General features: G+C 44.0%; 1 protein-coding gene and 1 long non-coding RNA gene across 2 annotated transcripts in view; one reads left to right on the top strand and one right to left on the bottom strand.

Moving 5' to 3' along the window:
• Positions 1 to 10,643, bottom strand: part of LOC138745509 (sorbitol dehydrogenase-like) — a 29,832-nt gene extending 19,189 nt beyond the window's left edge. Inside the window, exons 1-4 of the mRNA XM_069902597.1 lie at positions 10,418 to 10,643; positions 6,919 to 6,952; positions 3,180 to 3,344; positions 976 to 1,135 (exon numbers count right to left, since the gene is read on the bottom strand). Coding sequence (XP_069758698.1) covers positions 976 to 1,135; positions 3,180 to 3,344; positions 6,919 to 6,952; positions 10,418 to 10,471 — 413 coding nt within the window. The 5' untranslated portion in view covers positions 10,472 to 10,643. The remainder of the gene's footprint in view (positions 1 to 975; positions 1,136 to 3,179; positions 3,345 to 6,918; positions 6,953 to 10,417) is intronic.
• Positions 10,194 to 25,478, top strand: LOC138745510 (uncharacterized). The gene is made up of 3 exons (XR_011346314.1): positions 10,194 to 10,294; positions 24,310 to 24,439; positions 25,274 to 25,478. It is a non-coding gene; the product is annotated as an uncharacterized lncRNA (long non-coding RNA).
• Positions 25,479 to 27,733: the final 2,255 nt, after the last annotated feature.

Below are 27,733 nucleotides of genomic sequence, written 5' to 3' on the forward strand. Positions count from 1 at the left end.
AGTTCCATTTATCCAGGAAAGGCCACAGAAGCCATGGCTTTCGTTTTTTTTTGGGGAGATATTTTCTAAAAGTTCCATTTATCCAGAAAAGGCCACAGAGAGTGCAGAGAACGTTCACGAGAATGTTGACAGGATTTCAGGGTCTGAGTTACAGGGAAAGGTTGTGCAGACTGGGGCTTTTTTCTCTGGAGCGTAGAAGATTGAGAGGGGACTTGATCGAGGTGTTTAAGATTTTAAAAGGGACAGATAGAGTAAATGTGGATAGGCTTTTTCAATTAAGAAAGGGGGAGATTCAAACTAGAGGACATGGTTTAAGATTAAAGGGGGAAAATTATAAGGGGAACATGAGGGGAAATTTCTTTACGCAGAGGGTGGTAGGGATGTGGAATGAGCTTCCGGCAGACGTGGTCGAGGCGGGATCGTTGGTTACATTTAAGGAAAGACTGGATCGTTACATGGATAGGAGGGGACTAGAGGGGTATGGACCGGGTGCTGGTCAGTGGGACTAGGAGGGTGGGGATTTGCTACGGCATGGACTAGTAGGGCCGAACTGGCCTGTTCTGTGCTGTAAGTGGTTATATGGTTATAAGGCAGGCTTTCGTTTTTTATGGGGGAGATATTTTCTAAAAGTTCCATTTATCCAGGAAAGGCCACAGAAGGCATGGCTTTCATTTTTTTTTGGGGAGATATTTTCTAAAAGTTCCATTTATCCAGGAAAGGCCACAAAAGGCATGGAGAAATATACCATGGAGGCATGATTTTCGACCCACTGAGACCGTGCCAATGTGAAGAACCCCTGTGCACGCTACACCTCCCTATTTTGTTCTCTGCACAATTGCAATAACTCCCCCACGTTCTCTACCACTCACTGGTACATGCAATTGACAGCGGATAGTTCACTTGCCAACCCAAAAGCCTTCTAGATGTGGGAGGAATGAGGGCAAGTCCATGCAACAAAGATGGCTAGAAACTAACTTGTAGCAGTAGTTGGCTTTGTGGGCATAAAATCGGCACATAGCCCCATCATCGGGAGGAAAACCACTTGTGAAGCTCGTTGGGGTCAGGTTGTAACGTCCAATTCTAACGTAATCATCATTCTCTCTGGGGACGCCGGGCTCAATGGCAACCTTGTCACCTGCAGTGAAAGGGATGAGACACTTAGGGCACAATGCATTGACCAGGAGCGTCGCGCGCAGGCTTAATTACTTGCGCCAGTGTGAAATACTTACTCTTGGATGGCTAAGAATATTGTGCATCTGCTACTGGGTGAGCAACCAAGAACAAGTCTAAGTGCTGTAGAAATGGGAGTTCAGATGGCAACTTGGCAACGCAGGAATTGTAATTCATTGAGTAAACTAACCCCAGTTGGTTCACGAACGGAGAAGGAGGGGAGCACATTTAAATATAAACCCTTGAGTTTATTTTTACCTCGTGTTACATAAATGTTTATTTTAGTTGGTAGTCGAGAAGTACAGAACGCAAGAACATTAGAGATAGAAGCAGGAGTTGGCCAACCAGTTCGTCGAGTCTGATCCGCCAATCAATGGCTGATCTGATGATGGCCTCATCTCCACCTTCCTGCCATTTCCCCATCTCCCTTAATTCCCCTACTGTGCAAAAATCTATCCAACCTTGTCTTCATTATATTTACTGAGGTCGCCTCCAGTGGGCAGCAAAATCCACAGATTCACCACCCTGAGAACACCAGTTCCTCCTCACCTCTGTCCTAAATCTATTCCCCTGGATCTTGAGGCTATGCTCCCTAGTTCTAGTCTCCCCCACCAACGGAAATATCTTACATGCCTTGATCTTATCTATGCTTTTCATGATTTTATATGTTTCTATAAGATCCACTCTCATTCTTCTAAAATCCAGTGAGTACAGCCCCTGACGACTCAATCTCTTCTCATTGGCTCACCCCCCCATCTCTCTGGAATCAACTTGGTGAACAATAAAAGGTAAAATGCCATATGCCAGCCAAATCAAGAGGGCAAATCCCCTTCCCGAGAGCACTGGTTTGCTTTTATCGGGAGTGACTCCAGACTGGACAGGTTACGGGAGGGGAGAACTGAGGGTTGAGGGCTGGTGATAGAATTTAATGGAGGAGACAGAGACTATGCTTCAACTTGCACTTCCAGTTAAATGTGCAAAAATTACCAATAGAAGTCTTTGAGAAAATCTAGAGAGAAACCGATTCACAATCACTACCAGAAAATCAAATAACACTGGACAGCTTCCTGAACACTTTTGGGCATATTTTATGGTTTTTTTTGGCACCTTAAGATTTTCCTATCACACATCATTTTTCAGAAATGGCCTATTTTTGTTATTTTCTATTTTAAGTCTACTAATAATATTGCCCACAAAGCAAGCTGTTCTGGTCAGTCCACGCATCCCTGGCCGTGCACTCAGTGCAGATCTTGGTGCAGTCAGTGAGGAACACGGTGAAAGGTTTCCCCAGGACATTGCAACTATGAAAAAGCGGTATCAGGGCAACTGGAATCCGTCAGTCCTGGCCGTCTGTTGTTGGACACTGACACGAGAGGCATCAGATGCTGAGTACAAATGAAAATCAGCGGCAAAACATATTTAGGTCAATTGAACTAACGCAACGTGCCAGTGTCATTATCCGATTAAATGCTAAATATAATAAAAATTAATTTAATGCTTTTCCAACTTCCCACATGATCCAGCAAATCTTTGTGTTCAGCTTGAAGATGACGGTCATAATTCCCATTTTTTTTCAGAAAGCAAACCTTTTGAAAACAAATTGTCCCAGTGTCACCAATATGTTAATGAGAAAATCCTTCATCTAAAGCAATGGTTCTCAACCTTTTTTTGCCAATCACATACCTCTTTAAATAATCCCTTACTAACCAGAGAGCAACTATGGTATAAGTGCTCTGTGGTTAGTAAGGGATTACTTAAGGTTGTATGGGAGTGTAAAAAAAAAGGTTGAGAACCACAGCGAAATTGAATCTATTACACCACAACCAGAATGAGCATTAATATATGCAAATATCCATGAGGGAGAAAGCAAGAGAATTGTACGTTAATTGGGTTAGAGTGAGGAAGGCTTCTGTTAAATATGAGGCAGGACCTAATGGCCCTATGTCTCTACTATAACCTCTAATTCAAAGGTTCTTCCTTGAGCAATACCAAGCTCGATGTGGACTGACCTGCTTTCAGATGGGTCACACCACAGGACACTTTCACCACGGTCCCTGAGGCTTCATGCCCAAGAACTAAGGGCTTCTTGACGACAAAATCTCCAACTTTTCCCTCCAGCCAGAAATGGATGTCGGTCCCACAGATCCCAACAGAATTCATCTTCAGCAGGACATCTTTTTAAAGAAACCCATTGAAAACATTTTATTCTAAAGCAGAAATACTGTTTCTTTTTTAATAAACTGAGGAGTGCCAGAGATCTCATTGAGCAGATCCCACAACCTTGCACTACTTGATGGAAATTGACACGGTACTGTTCATTAACAATGTCAATCAACATTTACTATGGGTGCCTATATGGAAAGAATTATTAGAACTCAAATGAATCAATGATAGATCAAACACCAGAATTTTCTTTGTCTTTTGGCCACAGACAGTAACATCATAATCAGTTTTGATTACTCGCTGAATCATCCTGAGCAAGGGTTCATGACCCACCTTCATGAAACTGTTGCAGTCTTGTGTTACTGATGTACCCATGTTGGGAAACTGAGTAGGGAGTTCAAGTTGTTATCTCAACTGTAGCCACCTTACTAATGTCACTCGGTGGCTTCGCGGACTAACTACTGGAGCAAGAGTGTGTTTTCCTTTTAAGCTCTGGGATTCACACCAGTGGGTTTAACTTTCAATTCAGAGCACAAGTATCTCAGTCCACAATATCCACGCACAACTGAAGCAGACCTACTGATTGGGAGGAGATGGCTTCACATGGATGTTCAGCTGCCTAGTCTGCCTGGGGGATATTTGGTGTCCTCTGTTATGTTATTTAACTTTTAATGTACACATACAGCACAGTAGCAGGTGTTCCCTGCTCAATTGCACCCAATTAAACTACGATCCAGTATATTTTTGAATGGTGGGAGGAAATTGGAGCACCCAGAGGAGATGGGGAGAACGTACCAACTCAATACAGACAGCACGGGATTCTAACCCCGGTCCCAATCGCTGGCACAGTAACAGCATTGCGCTAACCGCTATGTTAATCGTGCCGCCTCTTTGGCTAGCTGACTTTTCTGTTTCATCTTTTCTCCCTTATTGCTTTTCTTGTTGCGTTCTGTAAAAAGTTTTAAAAAGCTACCCAATTCTCTGTCTTCCTGCTTGTACCATATGCCCTGATTTTATGCGATCTCTGACTTCCTTTATCAGCTCGGACTGCTTCTTCCGCCCTTGGAACGCTCCCCCTTCTTCGGGATAAAATGATCCCTCCTCATTTGAATTATTCCCAGAAACCTGCCATTGCTACTCTACCATTCTTCGCTGCTGGGGTCTCCTTCCAATCAACTTTGGCCTGCTCCATCGCGAGCTTTACAGACACATCCGATTTTAACTTCTCCCTCTCAAAATCCTTTAAAATCGCAACCACTGCCTCCTAATGGTTTTTTTTTTGCCTTAAGCATCCTCATCAAATCTGATTCATTGCACAGTACCTAATCCAAAATTGCCTTTACCTAGTGGGCTCAACCACAAGCTGCTCTAAAATGCCATCTTGTAGGCATTCCACAAATTCGTTCTCTTGGGATCCAACGTCAACCTGATTTTCGCCATCTACCTGCATTTCGAAATCCCCCATGACCACCGTGGCATTACCTTTTTAAACTCCTGTAGTAATCTGCAAACAGTGCGTTTTCCCCCGTATCTGAAAAGCTTGGGACCGGACGGTTTTCAGTTATTGGGTTTTTTTTTGAGGTTATTAGAACAACGGGCTTATGCAGCAGATTACCTGTATCAGCGGTTAAACAACAACAAAAAAACAACAGCAGGCTTTTCGAGCACGACATAATGTTTAATACGTACCCAAAAGAACAACTTGATCTCTGCTTAAAAATAAGATAAATACAGCACCAAACTCGAGAAATTCTCCTCGACGGCTTTTTCAAATGTTTCCTCCGGTGTCACCTGCCTCATTAGCAATGGTTTCTCTCTTTGATTTTACAAACTGACATGATTTCTTGTTCTGATATGCACGCTGCTCTAGTGCATCAGTAATTCCATCACACATTTTCACCCTCTCAGAGCCCCACACAGGCAAGTCGGGTGGTAACTTGTGACGTCAAGTTGGCGCCGCAAAAAAAGTTCGGTTAATGGATCATTTCAGCTAACGGAACTTCAGATAAGGGAAAACGCACTGATCTACACCCTGGCGGCTATTTGGAGGCTAGTATGCAACTCTATTACCCTTGCAGTTTCTCAACTCTACCCACAAGGATTCGACAACCTCTGATCCTATTGTCCCTTCTCGCTAAGGATTCAATTTCATTTTCACCCCCTCTGCCCACCTGCCTGATAGTTCCATAGAGGTTCAGCTCCCAGCTGTGCTCACAATGCCGTGTACCTGCCAATTTCTAACTGCGCTTTGGGCTCATCTACCTTGCACTGTGTGTATTTAAATGCAACACCTTCAGTGCTGTGTTCAACATCCTTCTCACGTTTACATTGGTTTTGCCAGAGTTTAAATGTTCATCCTTTTCTAAAATTTCTGTCCTCTATTATGGAGATTTTAATAACCTTCACTCTCCCTCCCTTTAATTTTATCCAGAGGTGACAATAGAGGACTACAAGAATATGAGAGGTTTAATGAGGGGGGTAGGGAGAGCATCTTCTTCCCAGGGTGATAGTAGCAAACACTAGAGAACAGATGTCAGGGATAAACCTTTTTACACAAAGTACTGGGTGTCTAGAATGCATTGCCCGGGGTTGTGATGGAGGCTGGTACAATGGGGACATCTTAAAAGACTCTGAGATTGGCACATGGATGCAAAACAAATAGAGGGTTAGAGGGTGTGAGGTAGGGAAGGTCTAGATTGTTGAGTAGGTTTATATAGGTTGACACAACATCGTGCACTGGAGGGTTTGCATTGTGTTGTAGTATTCTGTGCTCTGTGCTATAATTGGAATGAGAAAAGGCGGAGAGCATGTGAGATGTTCTTGTTGTAGGTGGGACGAACTGGATAAGTGGGGAAAGAGAGAGTTGAGGAAGGAGATAAGAAACAATGGATCTGTTTGAGCAGTCCTGTTTGTGCATCTTGGATAGAAGCAGGCAGAATGGAATGGGGTTGCAACCAGATTGGTGGTTCTGGAGGGTCCTGAAGTGGTGGGATCTGAGATGGTATGAGAGACTGTGGCCTGATTTTAAAAAAAAAACCAGTGAGGTCATGTCCAGGGAGAGGTACAAAGAGCTTTTTGAGAGCTGCCGTCTAGCCTGTGCAAGGTAGAAGTCAGTCTGCCACCAGTCCTCCTACATTGCACAGATGAGCTGGTTAGTAAATTCACTGGCCTCTGTACAATACCCAGACTGCACGTGGCTGGCAGGATGAGAGAGAATAGTTTGTACATAAATAAAAGGGGTTGATGGAATTGCTCAGAGATTGGACGTGTAGACTCTGTGGTCCAAAAGAGTTGTGAGGAAATATCAGAAATAAAACCACAGTGATACCAAAGTTCAATACTAAAGAAGAAACTAAGTTTTCTATTAGAGACTCATTGGCAATGTGGAAGTAAGTTGTGTCTGTCAGAGTCCTGAACAATTGCGTGCAGAATGAAAACAATCAAGAAATTTGAACCAAAGTGAGTAATTTTTTTTGGCACTGATTAACTAGCAGATTTATAGCTTATTTGATTTGGGTGTAACACTTAAAAATAATTAGAAGTATTACACAAAACTATATATAATAGCTTTAAAAGTGCACTTACCTCCAGGGCATAGCTCTGGAAATGGTCGTTTCTCCTAAGGAGAAAAGAAAGACACCTATTTAAAAGATGCTGAATGTTCCAGGGGTGACATAAGGATTTCAGCTGTAAACTCTCCTTTATCAAGCTACTTAAAGTTTGGTGTCACTTGTTACACAAGCCTCCCCTCTTCAAATCGACTAAGCTGAATACATAAAGACGTCTCTTCCCTAACTACACTGGACAACAAAGATTTTACTTCCTGAACACTTTTGGGTGTATTTCATGAAAATAGTTTTCCTATCACATACCTTTTTTTTTAGATATAACCTATTTTTGTGATTTCCTGCCTACTTCAAGCAGACAAAACCGTGAAGTGCAACGTGTCATTGAGAATTCATTTTCTGCATTCGCACTTGGACTCCTTCCCCGCTGATCTTGGTGCAGTCAGTGGCGAACATGGTGAAAGGTTTCACCAGGACATTGGGACCAGGGAAAAGCGGTGTCAGGGCAACTGGAATCCATCAGTGCTGGCCGATCATTGTTGGACACTGACAAGAGAGGCATCAGATGCTGAGTACAAACGAAAATCAGCGGCAAAACAATTTTAGGGTCTGTTGAACTAACGCAATGTGTCAGCGTCGTGATGGAATTAAACATGCCAAATTTAACAAAAGTTAATTTAATGTTTCTCCAACTTCCTACACGACACAGCAAAACTGAAATTATCTTTGTGTTCAGCTTTTCAGGAAGCAGACCTTTTGAAAAAAATATTATTGTCCAGTGGTATTAAAAGGCATGACCTATTCAGTCCAATAGAACAAAAAAAAATCTTACAACTTTGCATTTCCTCCATCTGGGTGCAGAAAGAATGGAAAAGATTTACACCTGCTGTCCTATATTAACCCATCATTAAATTGTTTTTCAATCACATCAGGAAATTCCCCCTTTGTTCAACATCCTAGTTCAGTGGTTCACAACCTTTTTTCCCCACGCACTTATCACCTTATGTAATCCCTTACTAACCACAGAACATCTATGACATAGGTGCTCTGTGGTTAGTAAGGGATTAATTAAGGTGCTATGTGAGTGGGAAAAAAGTTTGCGAACCAATGTTCTTAGAGGTAAGATGCACATGCTAGAACTTTTCAAGTTTTCAAACTTTTTCTTTCCACTCACATACTATTTTAAGTATTCCCTATGTCATTGGTGCTCTGTGATTAGTAAGTGGTTCATCAGTGGAAAGAAGTTTGAAAACCACTGTTTTAATCGTCCCCAGTTGACTCGTTATGTGCGCAGTTTCAGAACTCAAGAGGAAATGGGTTAATGACAAATTTTCTCAAGCAAAATATTTCAGTAACAATTGGGTCTGGACCAGTGGTTCTCGATCTTATTTTCCCACTCACATCCCACCTTCAGTAATCCCTTACATAAGTGCGCCTATTGCAGAGGGATTACTGAAGGTGGTTTGTCAATGGAAAGAAAAAGTTTGTGAATAGTCCTGCTATTCTGAGCCTGCGGGTAGCCATGGATCATTCTTCTTTTTCTTCTTTGGCTTGGCTTCGCGGACGAAGATTTATGGAGGGGTAAATGTCCACGTCAGCTGCAGGCTCGTTTGTGGCTGATAAGTCCGATGCGGGACAGGCAGACACGGTTGCAGCGGTTGCAGGGGAAAATTGGTTGTTTGGGTTGGGTGTTGGGTTTTTCCTCCTTTGCCTTTTGTCAGTGAGGTGGGCTCTGCGGTCTTCTTCAAAGGAGGTTGCTGTCCGCCGAACTGTGAGGCGCCAAGATGCACGGATCATTACAAGCTACTTTAAAAGTCTTCTGGTCTCTCCCACCTTGTTTTATAATGATTTTTCTAAAAGAAAAAAGACCCATAGTTCTGGAACACTTACTGGGAAGACATGGAAGTGCTTAACCTTCTAGGTGGGATTTTACTAAAAAAAAATAAATCAATGCACATCTAAAAACCACTAAAACACGAAAGTCTGTAGACACCGTGGTTGAAGTAAAAACACACCGCTGGAGAAACTCAGCAGGTCAAACAGTGCACATTATTCAGCAACGGTAAAGATACAGAACCAACGTTTTGGGTTTGAGCCCTTCATGAAGGTTTGAGCAAAATGCAGACAGGCGCTCGAACAACATAAACCTTGTCAGAGTAAACTTCATCCAGAATTGCTCTTGGCTTTCCTTGATGATCTTTGCAAAAGCACTAGACCGCTGGACTCCTCGTTAATAGGTTGTGCGGGAATGATTAAAGCTGAACGATTCCCTGACACCGCCATAAACTACATAAGGAGTGATCTGGGAGAAAGAATTGAAATGCCTCATTCTTGGGGCAGGGAGCCACTCTTTGTTTTTTTAATCTATTTGGATTCGATGGTAATAAAGAGGCAACGATCTGGGTTTCGAAAGTGGGGCAAGGTGAGGCTGGGCTGGGGCAAGGTGAGGCTGGGCTGGGGCAAGGTGAGGCTGGGCTGGGGCAAGGTGAGGCTGGGCTGGGGCAAGGTGAGGCTGGGCTGGGGCAAGGTGAGGCTGGGCTGGGGCAAGGTGAGGCTGGGCTGGGGCAAGGTGAGGCTGGGCTGGGGCAAGGTGAGGCTGGGCTGGGGCAAGGTGAGGCTGGGCTGGGGCAAGGTGAGGCTGGGCTGGGGCAAGGTGAGGCTGGGCTGGGGCAAGGTGAGGCTGGGCTGGGGCAAGGTGAGGCTGGGCTGGGGCAAGGTGAGGCTGGGCTGGGGCAAGGTGAGGCTGGGCTGGGGCAAGGTGAGGCTGGGCTGGGGCAAGGTGAGGCTGGGCTGGGGCAAGGTGAGGCTGGGCTGGCGGCAAGGTGAGGCTGGGCTGGGGCAAGGTGAGGCTGGGCTGGGGCAAGGTGAGGCTGGGCTGGGGCAAGGTGAGGCTGGGCTGGGGCAAGGTGAGGCTGGGCTGGGGCAAGGTGAGGCTGGGCTGGGGCAAGGTGAGGCTGGGCTGGGGCAAGGTGAGGCTGGGCTGGGGCAAGGTGAGGCTGGGCTGGCGGCGCTGCAGTGGAGACGAGGGGAGCGCTGCAGTGGAGACGAGGGGAGCGCTGCAGTGGAGACGAGGGGAGCGCTGCAGTGGAGACGAGGGGAGCGCTGCAGTGGAGACGAGGGGAGCGCTGCAGTGGAGACGAGGGGAGCGCTGCAGTGGAGACGAGGGGAGCGCTGCAGTGGAGACGAGGGGAGCGCTGCAGTGGAGACGAGGGGAGCGCTGCAGTGGAGACGAGGGGAGCGCTGCAGTGGAGACGAGGGGAGCGCTGCAGTGGAGACGAGGGGAGCGCTGCAGTGGAGACGAGGGGAGCGCTGCAGTGGAGACGAGGGGAGCGCAAACGCCGCGGTGACCAACCCGGCATGGGACTGGCAACAAACCGGGCCACGTCGGACGGCAGGTGTGCACATACATCGCGCTGAATGCACCTCACCCTCCTCCCCAAGTTACTCCGTGCGTTCACACCTCTCGAGAAGGATACATAGGGTGTCACTAAACAGTTGAAAAGAGGTCAATTGGTTACCACTTTGAGTTCTCCACAGTTTAAGACCAAGGCACAGTTCTCTTGCTGAGACATGCTTTGTTTGAGATTCCTGACTTTGGGCTGGAATCAGTTCCAGTACCAGTGGCTCTTGTTTGCCCTCTGCAGGATTCCTTGCCCCCCTTTCCCCGGAGCTGTTGAGACGGCCACCCTTACTGCAACCAGTGCAACTGGACAACGTGTTTGCTTGCCCCATGCAGTGGGGTTTACAAAAGTCCACTCATAGACAAAAGCCATGGCAACCTTTGAGACGTTGGGGGTCGTCACTGGCTCCCATGGCTACGTCTGTTGGTGTGTTGGGGGGGGGGGGGTGGGGGTGGGGGGTACGTCCAATCCTGCAGGGCTATCTATGATTGATGGAGATAGACTAGCTTAACCAATTAGAAGTCAAGGTTGCTCAGTTTAACTCCACCTCCTGCCTTTGAGATGGTTAGTCCAGCCAAGTTCGTTTTGGGGAATGGTCACTCAGCAGGTCCGGTGTCCTCCATGGAGCAAAGGGCAAAAATACACAACCGACGTTTCGGGCTTGAGCCCTTCATCAAGGTGTGCTTGAGGGAGAAGTGGAGAGAGTAGCAGGTACCTGAGATCCTTGCAGAGGCCAAACTGCGAGGCCTGGAATCAACGCCTTGATGAAGGGCTCAAGCCTGCTATCGATTATGTCCTTTTACCTTCTGCGACATAAAGGACACCTTTCGACCAGATGAGCTTCTCCAGCACTTTGCGTTTTTACTTCCAAATAACAAGTTCAAATTGATGAATCTGATATTATAAAGTACAAATGGATGAAACCATGCTCTTCAGTTCGGTGGAATAACATGCAAACACATATTTAGGCACAGCACACATATTTACAAATGATTTATATGCAGTACATATATAAAACTAAATATTGGTAAATAAATAGTAGATTCTTGACAGGATTGTCTGAGCAATCGTTTAGCAGCGTCACTGCCCGTGGCAAGAAGCTGTTTCTCAGCCTGATGGTTCTGGCTCTGATCCTCCTGTATCTCTTTCCTGACAGGAAGATGCACAATCCTGCAGAGACCTTAACAATTTTCCGGCACCTCTTCAGACAATGATCCCAGTAGATCACGTCGATGTTGGGGGGGGGGGGGGGGGGGGGGTGGGGGGGGAGACCTAAGTGATCCTCTGCCACTCTTCAGGTCCTGTGGATTGACCTCCAATCCAAAGTTCTACAGCAACTGTTCCACACTGTGATGCAGCCAGCTAGCACACTCTCCATAGTGCTCCTGTAGGAAGTCAGCTGGATAATGGTCAATAGCCTTGCCCATCTCAGCCTTCTCAGGCAGTACACTGTCTCGCCTTCGTGACAAGTCAGGAGGTGATGTGTCACTTAAGTAGACTCCAAGGAACTTGGTGCTCTCCACTGCAGAATTATTGATGAGTCGAGGATGGTGGTCGTCCGTGTTCCTCCTGAAGTCCATAATCATCTCCCTCATCTTATCCACGTTGAGACTCAGATTATTATTCTCGCCCCATGAGATTTTCCACCTCTTCTGTGCAGGGCAACTCATCGTTGTTGCTGATGAGGCCGGCGATTGTTGCGACCTCGCTAGTTTCACACGAGGCAACGTTTTGATTCCCTGCCCGAAGTTTCGGGAGCCAGTAGCTAGGAATTTCTTGTTTTGTCCTGTATTTGAATTGGGTTGATGAAGGCTTCTTTTACCTCCATTTATGCTGCTTGACCTGTTGAGTTCTTCCAGATGATTTTTTTTTTTGCTCTGGATTCCAGTATCTGCGGTCTCTGATGTGTCCCCAATTTAAAAAATTTAACGCTAACAGGCCATTTCTGCCCACGAGTCCGTGTTGTCCAATTTGCACCCCATTAACCTAAATTCCCGGTGCGTTTTGAACAGTGTGAGGAAACTGGTGGTCTCGTAGAAAACCCACACAGACACACTCCTTGGACAATGAGGGATTGGAACCCTGGTCCAGTCCCCATTGCTGGTGCTGTGAAGGTGTTGTGCTACATGACCTGTACCCATGTTTCCTGTGGTAAACAGGAAAGACTGCAGATGGCAGTCTTATTACCTCCTATTACCTCCTGGCTGCTGAGATATTATCCCTATTTCTTTCCTCATTCACCTGCCTCCATAAGTTCACATGAGCTAGTTCCTAGTTTCCACTCCCACCTGTATTCACCTGTCATCTGCGAGCTCGTGTTCCTTGCACTCTCCCCAACCCACCCTTTTCTTTGGGTTTTTGCCCTTTTTTTCCAGCCCTGAAGAGCTTGCAGTCTCAATGGTTGACTGTCTAATATGGCACAGTGAGTGTAGCATTTGGCACAACACTGTTACCACATCAGCAATTGGCAACCGGTTCAAATCCCGCACAGTCTGCAAGGAGTTTGTATGTTCTCCCCGTGTCTGCGTGGGTTTTCCCCAGGGGCTCTGGTTTCCTCCCACTGTTCAAAACGTACTGGGGGTTGTGGGTTTACTGAGTGTAATTGGACAGCATGTACATGTGGACCGAAAGGGCTTGTTCCCATGCTGTATGTCTAAATATTAAAAAAATTACATTCCATAGATGCGACCTGACCTGTTGCGTTCCTCAAGCATGCTATGCATTTTATAAGATTCCTATAATTACTTCCTGCTGACTCCCAACCCTATCTCAATTTTCAGCGGATGCGAACCCATACTTCCTGAGTTGCTGCACTGTCTCAACACTAATAAATCCCAATAAGTGGTGGCAACTTGAAATGTTCACCCTGCTCCCATCACTACAGCCCCTCCTGGGCTCCCGGCTTCTTTTGGATTTACTTCGAGACCACAGCCCGTTCTCGTGTCTTTTTACACCACAACTTGAATGTGAAGGATGCCGTGGATTGCAGAATCTTCCACCTGCAAAGTTTCACAAATTGAAGTTTAATGAACCAAAAGTTTGGTTTTCCATTTTAGTCGGTAGCTTTAGACAAGGGAAGTGAATTGTGGTTAGATGACTAGACCAGTGGTTCTCAACCTTTTTCTTTCCACTCACACACCTCCCTAAGCAATCCCTATGCTATAGATGCTCTGTTAGCAGTAAGGAATTACTTCAGGTGATAATATGAATGGGAAGAAAAAGGTTGAAAACCACTGTTTTAATCATCCCTCGTTGACTCGTTATGTGCACCGTTTCATAACCCCAAAGGAAATGGGCCAATAACACTTTTTCTCACGCAAAATATTTCAGTTACAATTGGGTCTCGAGCAGTGATTCTCCACCTTCCCTTCCCACTCCCATCCCACCTTAAGCAATCCCTTACTAATCACAGAGCACCGATGACCTAGGGATGACTTAAAGTTGTATGTGAATGTTAAGAAAAAGGTTGAGAATCACTGACTTACACTCTCACAAGCACAGTACAACCCATTCATATCGGACTCAATACTACCGATACGAAGAACTGTTCATGCAGATTTATCACAACAAACACCAATTATTCATTACCTTTGTCTAACGTGGGCTCAGAAGCTATCCACAACTACAACAGTACACAACCACCCCGATCCCTACGTAGTGCTCACCTTCCCAACGACTCCACCAGCATGGTCCACAGCGGAGTCCATCTCAGGGCCGAAGGGCAAAAGAGAAAGAGCTACTGACTTTATAGCACATTAAGCTGGAGGGTTTGTCCGGGTCATCACTGGGTGATTGAAGGGGCCAATGGTCAGGTGTGCACTAATGGGTGGGCAGAGTCCAACCTTGATTGGCAGGTGATGCGATTTCCAACTGGGTTCCAGATGAAGAAGTCATGTGACCCCACACACTCCATTCTCCCATCAGGTTCCAGACAGAGAGACCCACATGACATGACCCTCCACAATCCACACTACATGTGTCTGACTTGATATACTTTGTAAATGATGTTCAGCTCTATCACTGCATGTCACACAAACTTGAACTTGAGGTGAAGATACAGCTCTGCCATTCAATATGATCATGAGTTCCAATACCAAATTCTCACACCAGCCATACCCATTGATAATTTACATCTCAATATTTATCAATTTCCTTCTTTAAAAAATTAATTGACAGCCTCAGCAGTTTCATATAGTAGCAAATTCCCCACATTTACTAATCCATCTCAGAAATGATTCCTCATTTAATTATTAAACATGGGGCCCTGTCATCTAAGATTATGATTGCTCATTCTAGACACCCCAGGCAAGGAAACTTCCTTTGCTTATTCAAGTTCTCCTGTTACCAGGCCAACATACCTCATGCCTTCTTGATTGCTTGCAGCATTTGTATGTCTGCTTTCAGTGACTGGTGTACAAGAACGCCTAGATCTCTTTAGTTTCCGATTTATTGTCAGAGTACATACATGACATCACATACAACCCTGAGATTCTTTTTCCTGTGGGCCAGGGAGAATGACCACTTATTGGTAGTGCAAAAGACAGTCCACAACGTACACATGCGAGCAAATAAAGACGTAAACAAATTGAGCAGTACAGAAAAAAATAAATCAATAAAGTGCTTAAGTAAGAATCCTTAAATGAGTCCCTGAGTGAGTTTGTCGTTGAGGAGTCTGATGGTGGAGGAGGAGCAGCTGTTCCTGAACCTGGTGGTGCGAGACTTGTGGCACCGATGGCAGCAGCGAGAATAGAGCATGTGCTGGGTGGTGTGGATCCTTGATGATTGCTGCCGCTCTCCGACAGCAGCGTTTCCTGTAGATCTTCTCGAGGGTGGAGAGTGTTTTGCCTGTGATGTCCTGGGATGGGTTCACTCCTTTTGCAGGGATCTACATTCAGGGGCATTGGTGTCCCCATGCTAGACCATGATGCAGCCGGTCAGTGCACTTTCCACAACCACGTCTGTAGAAATTTGTCAGGGTTTCTGATGTCATACCAAACCTCTGCAAGCTCCTGAGGAAGTAAAGGTGCTGACGTGCTTTCTGCACAATACCATTGGCAAGTTGCATCCAGGAAAAATCCTCCGAGATAGTGACTCCCAAGAAATTAAATTTTCTCACCCTCCCCACCTCAGATCCTCCCAATGATCACTGGATCATATAATTTCTGAGTCAACAATCAGCTCCTTGGTTTTAGTGACTTTGAAAACAAAGTTGTGTTGGTACACCATTCAGCCAACTTTTCAGTCCTCCTCCTGTATGCGGACTCATCTCCCCTTTTTTTAAAAACAACCCAAGGCAGTGGTATTGTCAGCGAATTTGTAGATTCGTACATCCCAAAGTCTAACACTATTTAAATTATATGCATTTTTCTAAATGGGTTTATCATGTCTCACTCTGTCTCAGTTGCCTTGAAGCCTCAGGGGGTTACGGGGACGTCAGCCTAAATTTTGTGCCTACATTTCAGAAGTAATGTAGGATTTGAATATTTCTGACTCCGAAGTGAATGCCTCTTTAGAAGAAGTAGGAACTGTCACACAGCAACAACATTAACCAAGGCCAAAGCTGGTTCCAATTTTAGCTATGCTCATATTAAAAATTCAAGCCAGCTTGCCAGTCGAGTTGCCAACCTCCTGCCCCGAATTCATATTTTCATGTAAAAACACAATGCTGACATAAGCTTGAACTTGATACATCTCTATCATTTAATATGATCAGTCCCAAAACCAAATTCTCACATGGAATTGTTTTTTTTTTTCACTCTATGAACCATATTGACCAAAATACACATAAACATTTCCCTCTTATTGGCAATTTTCTCCCCTTTCCCCCCCCCCCCCCCCCCCCTTCCCAACGTTCAACATGTACGATACATTAAACCAGGTCATCACACAATGAAAATAAACAAGAAAATTGTATCATCTACTTTTACACATTTTGTCGTCTTCTCCTTCTGTCATTTTAGGGGGTGGAGGTCCGCGGTAGGACTTCTCTGTTGTGTTCCATGTACGGTTACATAGAATTGTTTAATGTAGCTCATTTTATTATTTATTAAATGGTGTGTGTGTGTTTTTATATATACTTATATTTTGATCAAGTGTTGTGTATTACCCAGTAGCATTTTATTTCATTGTACGTTTTATATTTAAGATACAATGACAGTTAGAAGTGAGAACAGAGCATGTGCTGGGTGGTGTGGCTCCTTGGTGACTGCTGCTACTCTCTGACAGCAGCGTTTCCTATAGATCTGACTATATTAATAATTAGGTCATAATTATCCATAAGGTAATATCCAGCATTGTTTTAAAATTAATTTATTCTATTTTTCTTCTTTCTTGTTCTTCTTTTACCTTTCTTGCTTCCTTTGGGTTTTTTCTGTGTGGGAGTGAGAAAAATGGAATATAAAATGATATATAGAATTTTTGGTTCTGTGTGTAATTTTTACATGTGACAATAGAATAAAATTTGAGGGAACAAAAGATAGTACATAAAATTTCCTTTAGTTTGTCGTAAGGCAGACAAACAGATGCCATTGCCTTTACAGTAAGAGAAAGAGGAGTAAAAGAGAGTTCCTTCAGAGTCACTGAATGCTTGTGGATTCATCTCCAGCGTTCGCTCCCACAGCCTCATAGACCCCTGTTCTATCCACTGGTAACCCTGAGCACAAGATCCAACCCTCTGACATGATCAGGAAGCCTTCAGTGCCCGAGGCCCTTCATCTAATCTTCATCCAAAGTCTAAAAATGGAATATCATAAATCTTTGGGGGAAAGACACCACTCACCTTCAAATGTGACGAAGAAAGTTGATAAAGCCAGAAGGATGCAAGGTGACTTGCAGGAAGAGAAGTTGCAATGATCTTCACTGAACATTGCTTTACTGCTTCAGAAAGCTGGGTTTGAACCTGACCCTGGTCGCTGTCTGTGTGGGGTTCTCCTTGTGACCCTATGTATGGTCTTCCAGGGCACTTCGCTTTGTTCCCACATCCCTTAAATTGCGTGTGAGTGGTAAAATGAGATTAGCGGAGGATTAATGTGCAGGGCATCTTTCTACGATGTATGACTCCATGTTAAACAGTATCTCTTTTTTAAGCAATATGTTAAGACTATATACGAAAAGCATTTTTGTTAAAGTGCTGGATCACATGAAAAATGAAATGGAAAATAGGGATCAGGACAGTTAATAAAGGTCCTCTTCAAGAGAAAAGTCCAAAGCATATAAGTGACAGTACGAGATGGCAGATATCAAGAGCAGTAGTGAGTATTGTAATGCGTGTCGAAAGAACCAAAGACTTGTTGATCCAAACCAAGGCTTTTATTAACTAAAAGACTGGAGCGTATCACAAGTAGGTCGACCAGTCCAGAATGACCTGGTCTGGCTAGGAGCAAGACCTGCCAGTAGGTGGTGCTACACTCTCAGCCAATCACAGTCACCCTACATGACCATCTGTACATATCCACATTGGTGATAGAATCTGTTCTATCACAAGTATAACATTAGATAATATACCTTCGATTGATCCATGTTGTTTGGATCACACTTCAGCATCACTTTGATTCCCAAGCCCTTCTTTACTGTTTCAAATGCCATGACTGCCCTCTTTCAGAGATAAGCAATGTGTGATCAGTGGCTTTACATCAACCATCTTGGAAGCCAACATTTCAATTGCAGGGAAATTGCAAATCAGCAAGGGGTTCTTTTCCTACGACTGCAAGTGGGTTCGGGACTACGCCACGAAGGCACGCCCTCTGTTTGACACTAAATCTTTTCCTTTCTCTCCAACAGCCTTGAAGGCTTTCGAAGGAATTAAAGCTGATATTGCTCAAGCTGCACCCTTGACCATTGACGAGGACGTCCCATTCCAAGTGGAAACTGATGCCTCAGATTGTGCCTTGGCAGGAACCCTTCATCAAACTTTTTCCTTCCACTCACATACCACTTTAAGTAATCCCTTACTAATCACAGAGCACTTGCTACATTGGGATTACTTAAGGTGGTATGTGGGTGGGAAGAAAAAGTTTGAAAACCACTGTTTTAATCGTCCCTAATTGACTCGTTATGTGCACGGTTTCATAGCTCCAAAGGAAATGGGCCAATGAGAATTTTTCTCAAGCAAAATATTTCAGTAACAATTGGGTCTAGAGCAGTGATCCTCAACCTTCCCTTCCCACTCACATCCCACTTTAAATATTGTCTTTACAAAGGCACTGGGTGCCTGGTCTGTCTCACTTGAGCAAAGCTCTGGCATTTTAAATGAGATCGGTGTTGTGAAGTGTTTTACACTAAAAAAAAACCCCACAATTTATCTTCCTTAAAACATATTTATATACAATATAAAATTTAATATAATCCATCACAAATAAAGTATGAACACAAGTGTTTGAAGCATAGAAAAACCAGGGTTGATTAAATTTGTTTTTGAGTGTTAAAGAATGCTGCAATACGACTCTCCCTTTTGTGTAAATATCAAAGGTTATGAAGTTAAATAAAATATGCTTCCTAGTTTGATACTGATCCACAAAACACTTTTCTGTACCTAGAGAAACCAGTACAGTGCACGATCAGGTTAGCCAACATATCTGCACCCAACCTGATACTCAATTTAAACTAAAACTTCGCTGCTCACATATTCTTTTTGCTGCATATTCGTGTGTCCATCTTAATGCCTCTAAATACCACTATTGTATCTGCTTCTACTACCAGGGCAGCATAGTTAGAGTAGTGGTTAGTGCAACGCTGTTACAGCGCCAGTGATCTGGGTCCAAATCAGGCACAGTCTGTAAGGAGTTTGCATATTCTCCCCATGTTTGCATGGATTTCTTCTGGGTGCTCCGGTTTCCTCCCACCCTTCAAAAACATATGGGATTGTAAGTTAATTGGGTGTATGTGGTGGTATACCACTGGGCTACTGCAGGGGGCAACCTCTGTACCTGCAGAAGAGCATGGAGACAAGACAACACCTGGCCAGCTGTCAATCAGCCGACCTGAATGGACCAAGCCCCACCCGGTCGGGTGTCAATCACCCTCCGGGATACAAGCCTGAGCCGGCCTTTCAAAGTCACACTCAGAGCTCACAGAAGCACAATCTCCCAGCTGGCTCTGTGGAAGTTTATGTTGAATAAAGCCTGTTGTACAGTCTTTTAGTTCTGTGTGTTTGCTTCTGACTGACAGCGCACCACAGTGTAATTGGGCGGCACAGTCTCCTGTATGTCGACATTAAATTATAACTACTGGTTCCAGGCACTTGTGTAAGAAAAGATCCCACCCATCATCTTAAAACTCCACAGCCCCGTCATCTTAAATGCGTGTCCTCTCGTTAATTTTGAAAACTTCTATCAGGTCACCCCAGAGAAAGCAACCCAAGCTGCCCAACCGCTCCCCATAGTTCAACCCACCAACTCTAACACTGTAGAACTGAATTCTTTTTCTCTCACTCCCAGAGAAACAGCCTGGTTGACGGTTTCTGCTTGCAAAACCACATGAGCCTCCTAGAACAGTGGAAAGTGCTGTTTTGGTCTCCTCAAATGCCTGGAGTGCCTCCGTAGACCAGCTGGGCTCCTTGTTACCTGCATTAACGAGGTGAAAGAGAGGCCGCTTGGTGGCTGCTGCTCCTGGGTGGAAGCAATGGTAAAAATACACCATCCCAAGGAATTTCTATAGGCTTTTGAGGGTTTTGGGCCTGTGAAAGTTCCGAATGGCCTCGTCAGGCAAAGGTGTTGCTCCTTTGCTGGAGATGCGGTGCCCAAGGAAGTTGATGGTAGACAAACCGAACTGGCACTTGGATGGGTTGATGGTTAGCCCGAAAGTCTGCAGCCAGGTAAACAAGCATTTTTAATGTTCTTTGAGGGCCCTGGTTTCTGGGCTGGCAATGAGGATGTCTTCCAGGTACATGAGGTGCCACATTTTTCAGCCCGAATGGCATTCTAAGGAACTCGAAGAGGTCAAACAAGATGATTATGGCTGTCTCTTGGACGGCGTCCTGGTGCACTGGGATCTGGTGGTAACCCTTCATCAGATAGGCTTTGGAAAAAATCTGGGCATCTTGGAATCATGCGGCAAAGTCTTATATGTGTGGGATAGGGTACCTGTCCGATACTGTTGCGTCATTGAGTCTTCACAGAGGCACCAGCCACCAGAGTTCTTTGGGACCATATGTAGCGGTGAAGCTCACGGGCTGTTGGAATGGCGGGCAATCCCCAATTCTTCCATCGTGGCAATCTCGGCCTTGGCTTGGAGGAGCTTATCTTGGGGCAGTCATATGTCTTCCATACATTTAGTCTCAATGCCCCACCTATCTACTTGCATGGATACTTTCAAGGATCCAGATTCCTCTGTACATTCATGCTTTTAAGAGCCCTACCATCATCTGAAAGAGTTCCCCTAACATTTAACCTCCCCGAGAGTAACACCTCACACTGGTCTGGATTAAAATAGCCAGAGCGAGGATATTTTCACTGACAGGAAGGTCTGTAACCAGGGAATAAGGATTTCAGGTCATGAACGTGATTGTGTAATAAACTGAGGTGAATGAGGAGAAATTGTTTCTTACAGTAAGTTGTCACAATTTGAAATTCACTGCCTGAAAGTACTACAAAAATAGATTTTTCAGCCATGTTAAAAATGGAAATGCATAAATAATTTATGCACCATGGCTTAAAGGAGTCAAGTGGCACTTTCAAAAGACAAGCACAGAAGCAAAGTACTAAATGACATTTCTCTGCTGCATGGTGGAGAATTAGGGGACATGGTAAAAAGGCCCATAAATGATCCTGCTTTAAATAAACCATGATATAGAACATAGAACACTACTGCATAGTACAGGCCCATTGACCCTTGATATTGTGCCAACCAATATATTTCTACCAAAAAAAACCCAAAACCTTCAAACCTCATAAACCTCTCTTTTTCTTTCATCCATGTGCCTATAAAAGAGTTTCTTCAATGTCCCTAATGTTTCAGCCTCCACCACCACCTCTGGCAATGCATTCCAGGCCCCCATAACTCTATGTGCAAAACACTTACCCCATGATATCTCCCCTAAACCTTTCTTCACTGGGATAAAGGAATTCTGTGATACACTATCAATAACACCAAGAAGCTGAAGTTGCAGAATGACAGGCTTTTAATACCATAAGACTTGGACACGTGCTCCTGTCCTGGCCTGATCTCAGGACTTGTGCTGAGGGACTTGGCGTAACCGCCTCTATAAGGGGTTATTGAGGGAAGGTGGGCCAACCATACATGTGGATACAGTGGTCAGTAACATAGTAACAGCATGCACTGGTGTATCACCACAGCTTTATCTGTTTCAAAGCAGTCATCGATAGTTTTGCCATCACCATAATTTAAGAAACTAACTTGTAGCAGTAGTTGGCATTGTGGACATCGTACTGGCACCCATCATCATAAGGTAGACCGGAAAAGTATGATGGTGACAAGTTGTAACGTCCAGCTCTGGCATCATTCATTTTGGCTCGACGGCAACTCTGTCCCCTGCAGCAAGGAAAGACAGTGATCCGCGATGAGATTACATTTCTTTCTGCAACTTGGTTTTCAACAAATCAAGATTGATTTATCACTGGCAACCTTCTAAAAGACAGTAAACACTGCCAAGAAGTCAGTAATATTAAAAAAAAAACATTTTATTTATTAGAAAACAAAGTAATAACCATAATTACAGAATTAGAATTAACAAATTATCAAAGAGCAAATTACATTGTTACCTAGAAAAAAATCTACAACCAAACCCCCCACCCCCACCCCTCCCCTTAACCTAAACTTCAATCATTTATTTAGTATTCAATGTGGAGATCCAACCGCACACGACCAGTTTCAGATTTTCAAATTAAAATAATCCAAATATGGGCTCCAAATCTTTTAAAATCTATAATATTGATCTCTTAAATTATGTTATCTTCTCCATTGGAATGCATGTCCTCATTTCTGAATGCCATCTTTGTAAACTAAGCTTTGAGTTGCTATAGCTGAAGACAATCTCAAATATGCCATTTTAAATTTATCTAATTTATGTAATAAAGCCATTTCAGTAAGGTTCCCCAATTAAAAAGATCTTTGGGTCTAGAGAAAAATAGATTTCCTGCAAACAGTCTCTTAATTTATCCCAAAAACCTTTAATCTTATCACATGCCCAAACTGAATGCAAAAATGTACCATTCTGCTCATTACATCAAAAACACAAATTTGAAGCACTCAGTTTATATCGTTTCAAACGTTCAGGAGTTAAATATAATTGATCTATAAAGTTATAAGTTACCAACCAATACAAGAAGTCAGTAATATTAGCCATGTGCCTTCCCAGAACATGGTCGCACAGGTGCTTTTTGTAACTAGTCCATAAGAATGGCAGAAAGCATCAATGGAGTCTCCCAACCCGCAACCCTCCCCCCCACCACCCCATCAGGTGATCCAGCAGGATCGTTGTCTGAAGAGGACCCCTTCCACTCTGCACACAGCTGCTCGCGTCGAGCAAGAGATCCAGGAGGATCAGAGCCAGCACCACCAGGCTGAGGAACAGCTTCTCCCCACGGGCAGTGAGAACGCTAAATGACCAAAGGAACTGCTCACACTGGCCATCTGATAGCCTCATTTGTAAAAAACAAAATCCATTTTTTTTATATAGATATAATACTTGTCCTGCATATGTATTATTTGTCTGTATGTGTGTTATATCTGGGTTGTGTGTCTGCATGTCTTGCAGCGAGGACCGGAGAACGCTGGGTTGTACTTGTAGAGATGACAACATACTTCACGTGAGTGAAACACGATAAGGCTGCAGATACTGTGACTTTAGTAAATGCACCAAAATGCTGGAAAAAAATCAGCCAGTATTTTCAGCATCTAAAGGAGACAAAGATATATTGCTTGACCTGAGCCTTTCTTCAAGGAAAAAAAAATCAAGAAAGGAGCAGGAGATAGGTACTCCCCGACATACGTCCACGTTTCATTCTGGATGACCGGTCATATCTCAGAATGGACACATCTTGAAATTGCGTACTTACCTCATAAGTCGGTGTCCAGGGGTCCTTAGGTTGAGTGCGGCCATCTTGATCCTGTGTGCTTGTGCGAGTCTTCATTAGAAGCACGCACCGTGGGTTCGCATATTGGAGTTCGGTTGGAGTTAAGTGCCCCAACGATATTGAATTTGCACCTTTAACTCTTGCAACTGGGCCAATTGAGCTCCAAAACATGAAACCACCGTGCATGTGGCAACCGAAGACTCATGCATGCACACAGGAATCAAGATGGCTGCACTCAGCCTACGGACGGGACGCCAACAAACGAGGGTAAGTTTGCATATTTTGGCTCTTACATGCTCTGTATCCCTGTTGTAGTTTGTCAAAAAGCATTCAGACGGACGCAAGATGCATAGGTCGCAAAATGGGGAGTACCTGTAAATCAGAAAGTCTCAGAATTCAAACAATGGGGGAGGAATTCAAAACCATAAAAGGTGTTAATTGAATATGATAAGGGACTGTGAGAATTTATCATGTCTGTGCGAAAGGAGACAGGGAGAGACAACAAGTGAAGAGTGTGGGGGGTGGGGGGGATTAACGAAAGTCAGAGAAGTCGATATTAATGCCATCCAGTTGGAGGGTGCCCACATGGAAGATGAGGTGTTGTTCCTCCAATTTACAGGTGGTCTCAGTCAGGCAGTGGATAAGACTATGGTCAGACATGTCACCAAGATGCATGCACCCACTTATCCCTATGCCATAGGTTCTCTGTGATTAGTAAGGGATTATTTAAGGTGGTATGGGAGTGGAAAGAAAAAGTTTGAAAACCACTGTTTTAATCGTCCCTAATTGATTGGTTGACAATTTTTCTCAAGCAACCTATTTCAGTAACATTGGGGACTGGAGCAGTGATTCTCACCTTAAGCCATCCCTTACTAATCACAGAGCACCGATGGCAGAGGGATGACTTCAAGTGGTTATGTGAGTGGAAAGAAAAAGGCTGAGAACCACTGCTTTAAAACAAACCACCCTCTTCTGCAGCAACAGGCCATCTAAAACATGTAGAGAGCCGAAAGCAGTCAGACCAGGCGGATGGCCTCCACGGAGGAGCGCTGAGACTTCGCCAATAATTAACAGGACATGCATCGGAGCTAGCAGGAAGATGGTGGAGGTAAGGTGAGATTTGTAGACTTTTTGTCGAGGACGGCCCTGATTAAAAGGTGATAATTTTAAGTTTTGGATCATCCTATCCAATGGTAGTTCTATAAATGTTTCCTGTCCAACTATATGGATTTCTAGAAGGAATTATTGATTTTGCCTTCAGTTCTTCAGAGAATGCATTCCATTTCTTACCTTACTGCTCAAAAAGAATCTCATCCCCCCTTCAGAATCTTTTGCCAATTATATTTAAACGTATGTTCTCAAGCTATTAACATTCCTGGTTGTAATTTATCCTTTGAAATTCCCACATAATCTTGAACCTCCCTGGTATATTCCGCAGTTGCAGATAAAGCTGCAAGATACTTCATGGCTCACCTGCTTTGAGGTGCTTGATTCCAGAGCCCACTTTAACCGCAGTGCCCGAGAATCCATGACCCAGAATCGATGGTAAAATCTTCAATTCCTCTTTTTCAAGAGCATTATTGTCCGCACCACAGATTCCAACAGAATTGATCTTCAGCAGAACCTCTGAAAATAGAGTTTCATCTGATGTAACCCAGAGCTCAGGTCCTGGAGATATTTCTGGCACAATGACCACAATTTGATTGAGTTCAATTTGAGACTTAACAAGGACAAACTAGTCAGATGTGGAGTAAAGGGAATTGTAGCATAGTGTTCTATGGTTCAATGCTGCTAAGCCTCACACTTGCCATGGGGTGTGGGGGTTTTAATATCAAAAGTACCACAGATATAAATTGGCAGCAAAAATCTACAACAAGAATTGCGTTCATTTTTTTCTCCTGGAAATGTGTTTGAAATATATTCTTCTGTTTGAAAAATGCAGGTCACGTAACCCCTTATCCAAAATGCTCCAAAATCCAAAATGTTTTGAGTGACGACATGATGCCACAGGTGGAAAATTCCGCACCTGACCTCACTTGTCCACGCGGAGCTCGGACGCTCCTTTGGAGCCAGTTTGCTTACCAATCATCGTGACTGCCAGACCTACACGCATTATTCCCTGTGATGACTCTCCAGGAAACATAAAAGCTGTCCAGCAGAATTTCAAGTATTTGATGCTGCATTTATCTTCTTTTGTAAGCAAGCTCTTTTGTTGTTAAGTACAAAACATTATTTTCATGCGAAATCTGAAATTCATCTCCACCTAAAATGCCATGTTTGAGTGTAACGTTGCCAACAACATTGCATTGGAAAAAATAAAATAGTGTTCTGTAACCTTCTGATCAAAACACAGCATCGTAGGTGGAGATTGAAAGCCTACCGTTGTTTGTTTGTTGTTATTTAGGGATTCTGGTGATGTTACTGTGCTGTTTAGTTACCCTAAACACTATTCCAAAATCCAAAATTCTGGTCCCATCATTTCGGATAAGGGACTCTCAACCTGGTATGCTGTAATTACAATGGATGGTATGAAACAACTTGCCATGAGAGCCTGGTTCCGCAACTGGGCGTTTCTCCTGAGAGGAAATAATAAGTAATTAGAGATTTCAACTGCCACAGAAGTTACAGAAAGCAAATACTGTGTGGTGAAACTCTTTCTTGGTGGTGTTGTAGTGAAAGCTCTTGAAGAAGGGTTCAGGCCCAAAATGCCAGTTATATATCTTAACCTCCCATGGAGGCTGCAAGACCTGCTGAGCTTTATATTTAAATTTAGACATACAGCACAGTAACAGGCCCTTATGGCCCATGAGCCCATCCGCCCAATTATACCCGATTGACCTACAACCCTGGTACGTTTTGAAGAGTGGGTGGAAACTGGATCACCTGGAGGAAATGCACACATTTCCTCTTCTAGCATTTCTGTGTTTTTACTTGGAGGTCTTGTTTTATTAACTTTCATGGAACTAACAAACAGAACTAATAGCCCGAAAACACAGTTCATAATGCACAGGCAGGGTACTAAATATACCAAAGCTTCAATAACACGGATGAAAATGGTCAAATTATCTATGCTCGTTGGAAGAAACTCATGCTCAAGTCCATACCATTTACCACATGGCAGCAAGCCATTTGGCCCAACTGGTTTTCAAACTTTGTCTTTCCACTCACATACCACCTTAAATAATCCTTATGCCATAAGGTATGTGGGTGGGAAGGGACCACTTGCTCTTGACCCAATTGTTACTGAAATATTTTGCTTGAGAAGAATTGTTATTGGCCCATTTCCTTTGGAGTTATGAAACCGTGTACATAACCAGTCAATTAGGGACGATTAAAACAGTGGTTTTCAAACTTTTTCTTTCCACTCACATACCACCTTAAGCAATCCCTTACTAATCACAGAGCACCGATGGCATAGGGAATGCCTAAGGTAGAATGTGAGTGGAAAGAAAATGTTTGAAAACCACTAATCGACAGCATCCCATAATTTCCATGCATGTTGGTTGACCTGCTGAATATTTCTAGCATTTTGTATTTATTCCATCATCAGCCCCAATGGCCCATCAGGTCCTTAAAAGGCACATCACAATTCTACTTCATTAAAATAAAATTAGACATACAGCATGGTTACAGGCCCTCGGCCAACAAGACCGTGCCGCCCATTTACACCCATTGACGTATAACCCCGGTACATCACTGAACATTGGGAGGAAACTGGAGAACCCGGAGGAAATCCACACAGAAATGGGGAGCACTTGCAAACACCTTACAGACAGTGCCAGATTTGAACCCCGGTCCCGATCACGGCTAATTAGCTTGATTCTCCCAAACTTTCCTCACAGTTGCAGTATTTCAATCCCAACAATTCTGCGAATCTCCCAAGAGTGAACACTTTAAAAAGAAACCCTGATGTAGTTACCAGAACTGTTCACGGTGTACATGCTGTGACCAGGGTAGCATCATACACTATTCTATTCTACATTTTGGCCAAATAAAGCACATCACATATGCTTTTTTTTTTACTGTTGCCATTCCCTGAATGCTCCATTTTTTCCTCTATGCCAGCCATTCTCAACCTTTTTCTCGCCTATGGCTCCCTTTAAGACTTTGCTCAAAGTTCATGGGCCCCCTTCCCTGTGAAGCAGTCAAGTTTTGGTTTCTTCAATACTTCTCTCCTACTCTCCACGTCAAAAAAATTATTTTACTTGAGGTGAAAAGAAAACAAGTCTTTTACCCGTCCCGTGGCCCTCTGAGAATGGCTGCTCAATATTTTGCCTTTAATTATCTGTTCCTTTGCGTGGTTTCACCTCCTCAAGCAAGCTTAAATGGGATTTGGTTTCTTTTGTCATCTGTACCTTCTTATTATCTAAAGCTTTTCTCCTCACTTGCAACCACATGGAAA

Source organism: Narcine bancroftii, chromosome 11 (genome assembly GCF_036971445.1).
Source record: "Narcine bancroftii isolate sNarBan1 chromosome 11, sNarBan1.hap1, whole genome shotgun sequence".
Lineage (NCBI taxonomy): Eukaryota > Metazoa > Chordata > Chondrichthyes > Torpediniformes > Narcinidae > Narcine > Narcine bancroftii.